The sequence below is a fragment of the Plectropomus leopardus genome, unplaced genomic scaffold (genome assembly GCF_008729295.1).
Source record: "Plectropomus leopardus isolate mb unplaced genomic scaffold, YSFRI_Pleo_2.0 unplaced_scaffold28717, whole genome shotgun sequence".
In the NCBI taxonomy this organism is placed as follows: domain Eukaryota; kingdom Metazoa; phylum Chordata; class Actinopteri; order Perciformes; family Serranidae; genus Plectropomus; species Plectropomus leopardus.
Genome location: NW_024631287.1, coordinates 1 through 3,724, shown reverse-complemented (window position 1 = coordinate 3,724; position 3,724 = coordinate 1). Strand labels below are relative to the sequence as shown.

The 3,724-nt window shown below is 48.4% G+C and overlaps 1 protein-coding gene across 1 annotated transcript; it reads right to left on the bottom strand.

The window, feature by feature from the left end:
- Positions 1–786: 786 nt before the first annotated feature.
- Positions 787–3,518, bottom strand: LOC121938180 (zinc finger protein 345-like). The gene has a single exon (XM_042481456.1). The coding sequence runs from the start codon at positions 3,293–3,295 to the stop codon at positions 848–850; it is 2,448 nt and encodes an 815-aa protein (XP_042337390.1). The 5' UTR covers positions 3,296–3,518; the 3' UTR covers positions 787–847.
- Between the last annotated feature and the right edge of the window lie 206 nt (positions 3,519–3,724).

Sequence of the window (3,724 nt, the reverse complement as noted above, 5' to 3'; positions counted from 1 at the left end):
TTTTTTTCTGTGCTCAGCTTTAAGGTAAAAGTTCACCCTAAAATCAAAAATAAATATTATTCTTACCTTTATCTGGAGTATCGGACGTAGAGACATCTGTCTTCTCTTCAACCTGACTGAACCTCTCTGGACAAAAAATGAAACACTTTTGTTTTTACTTACAGATTTAAGTTAAACATCACAGACTTTTTTAACGCACACAATAGATAAATCTCTCAAACTTTTGGTCACAGATTTGTTAAAATGCGTGTTGGTGAGCACTTTTCCACCTGACAGGTGAGGCACATCAAGATGCTGATTAAGCAGCATCCTGACTGCAGGTGCGTCCTCCAGGCTGGCACCACGACTCAGCGAGACGTCACAGAGACGGCAGAGACACGTTTTTAGACGATATTTCAAATGTCCAATGACGGTTTGCAGACTTTGTTCTCCATATCCTACGACTAAATGTCTACATCATATATGTTTAGATAATGTTGGATTTTGGTTACTTAATAACAACTTAAAACTAACAAATAGACTTCATTCGTCACCAGTATTATATTTCAAATTAATGTTAGCATGAGACATTGACTCACCTTTTCAGCATTATTTTTTAAATAAAAGTGAAGGGAGCAAGATTTACATTTAAGATAAATTTATTTCAAAAGCAATGTAAGCAGAAATGATTGACTGGCTTTGATTATGTACATGCCTCACAGGTCATCCATATGCTTTATAGATCGAGTGAATCGACTGAATAAAGCAACAAGAAGAAATCAAATAAAAAAAACAGAGCACATTCATTTTTTTTCTAAACGATGACGCCAGCTCGGAAATAAAAAACCTGCATTAAATTTAATGTTTTCTATTGAAATTCTATTCTCACTTCATCCGTGAACGTCGGTTCGACTTTGACGTCGTGACTGAGCGAGTGTTCCCACAGGGACTTTTTGAGGAGGAAGCCCAGCCCGCAGTCCTCGCAGATGTAGCTCTTTGGTTTGGTGGCGTGAGTCCGCCTGTGTTTCTTCATGTGATACGACAACCGGAAACCTTTGTCACAAATGTCACATTTAAATGGCTTCTCTCCTGTGTGGATGCGCATGTGCGACTTCAGATACCCCGACTGAATGAAGGCTTTCCCGCACACTTCGCACTTGTACGGGCGCTCGCCGGTGTGGTAGCGGTTGTGGAGCCTGAGCTCGTTGGCGGTGAGGAAGGTCTTGCCGCACACCGTGCACTGGTGCGGCCTCTCTCCTGTGTGGATGAGCTCGTGCCTCTTTAGCGACGTCTCCTTCATGAACTGCTTCCCACAGCTGTTGCAGGGGTACCGGACTCCGATGTGGATTTGCTCCACGTGGTTCGTCAGCTGCAGCTTGGTGCGGTACGCCATGTCGCACTGTGTGCACGCCCACGGTCTCTCGTCGGAGTGGGTTCCCATGTGCACCGTGAGCTCCGAGGCCGAGCGGTAACACTTCCCGCACTGCCAGCACAGGAACGGTTTCTCTCCCGTGTGTTTCCTCTGATGAACCGTCAGACAGTTTGACGATCGAAACTTCTCCGGACACATGCTGCAGATGTACGGGAACTCGCCTTTGTGGATTCTCTGGTGGATGGCGAGGTAGGAGAGCTGGATGAACGTTTTGTCGCACTGTGCGCACGGATACGGCCCGGTGAACTCGTGCTGCTTCTCGTAGTGTTCCCTCAGGCGCCTCAGCAGCGTAAAAGTCTGATCGCACATCGTACACTGCATCGGCCTGTGCATGAGCTTGTGCCTCTCGAACGCGGCCTCGTTGGCGAGTATCTTCCCGCACTCTTTGCAGTAGAGCGGGTCATGAATCCTCTGGTGCACTTTGAGCATCGTCATGCTCTTGAACTCCTTCCCGCAGTCGTCGCATTTCATGATTTCGCTCACTTCCACTTTGCAGACGTTTTCTTGGTGCTCCTTCAGAGCGGACGGGTACTCGAAGTGTTTGCCGCAGTTCGAGCACCACACGGGGATCTTCAGCGGCGGACCCTGTTGGGGGTCGACACTTGCGACTTCGCTCTGGCTCGGTCCCGCTCTCGGCTCCTTTTTCCAGGAGAATCGGGTGATTTTTTTGTGACAAATGGCGTAAATCTGGTGCCGTTTGAGGCCGTGCATGTGTTTGAATCGCTTCTTGCAGTGGATGCAGTGGTACGGACGGTCCTCTGTGTGACACTGAATGTGCCTGTTGAGTGTTTTGACGCTGTCGAACGCACGAGAACACACAGGACACACTTTCGCGGCTTTTCTCCTGACTTTTTGCACAGGCGCAGACGAAGACTCCTCGGAAGCATCTGCATCTGGATTTTTTTCTCTCTTGTCAAAAATACTTGCATCGGCTTCAGCCAAAATCTGCTCCACCGTCTTGCTCTCCTCCTCTCGGATCCCCTCGTGTCCGTGAATGATCTGATGCTTCTTCAGCGTGTCCTTGTACTTGAAGCCCTTCTCGCAAGTCATACAAATAAAAGGTCGCTCCTCCGTGTGGGATCGTAAATGCTTTGCGATGTCTGCCGTGCACGGTAAGATCCGGCTGCAGATGGGACACACTTTACCTTCCGTCGACGCCTCCGACGGCGGCTGTGGATTTGAGCGCTGCACCTCCCTCTTTTTCGACCTTTTTAGCTCTCTGCTTTTACAAATCTCCTTCTGGTGTCTCTTTAAAACGTACGGATTCTTAAATTTCTTCTCGCAGAAACAACAGTTATACGGGCGGTCCTCGGAGTGCGACCTCATGTGTCGCTCCATGTCGACACGACGGCCAAAGTACTTCCCGCACAGAGCGCAGATTTTGTTTTCCGACATCTCGGAGGTGCTTGGATCTCCTGCGTCCTCCTCTTTAGTGCTGATTCCTTCTTTTTCGTGAACGCGCATGTTGTGCCGGTTCATGTCGTAATGGTCCCTGAATCGTTTATCACAGTTGGCGCACTTGTATTTGAATTCCCGGTTGGCAGAGTGAGTTTCTTGGTGGCGTCTCATGGCCGCAGCCCGCAGGAAAACCTTATTGCACACAGGACAGGTTTTATTGTTGGGGTACTTTTTTCTTTGCCTCTTCTCGGCCGTTGAGTCTTTTTCCGTTATGGCTTTTCTCTTCACCTGCAGTCTTTTGCTTTGTTTCAGCGGTTGAAACGCTGCCGGCTTCAGGGCGTCCCTGATGTCCTCAGCCCCGTCCTCGTTTACCTCATTTTCCGTTTCATCGTCAGGATCGCCCAAACCGGACGGCTGTTCAATCTGAATGTAGTCCAGCAGCGTCACGGTTTCCCCCTCCACCTGCACAGTCATGCAGCCCTGCATCTGCTCCGACGGAGGCTGTAACTGGATCTGATCTGCGTGGATGACGACCTTCTCCAGCTGAGGGAGGGACAGCGAAGACAGGATGCAGTTCCCAAAGGAAGAAGGAATGGTCTGAGTTTCATCTGCGGAGGAAATAAGTATGCCATCAGCTTCGTGGTAAAAAACAATAAACAAAAAAACAATCAGATAAGACCGTACGTCTCCCTGCCGTCCATATAAAGAGCGGTGCTGTAATGAGATGTTTAATCCTGTTTTGTTAGATAGTGTCGTAGAAATTATTATTTTATACAACTGAATCATAAAAATGTCATCATGAGTATGAATGTATGAGTCATCAGTGGTCATATTTGGGTACTTTTCGGAGGCCTCAGAGTCCTTCAGAGTCTGCATGCAGGATTGTGAGGAGGCTCCGGGGAGTTAAGATACTGC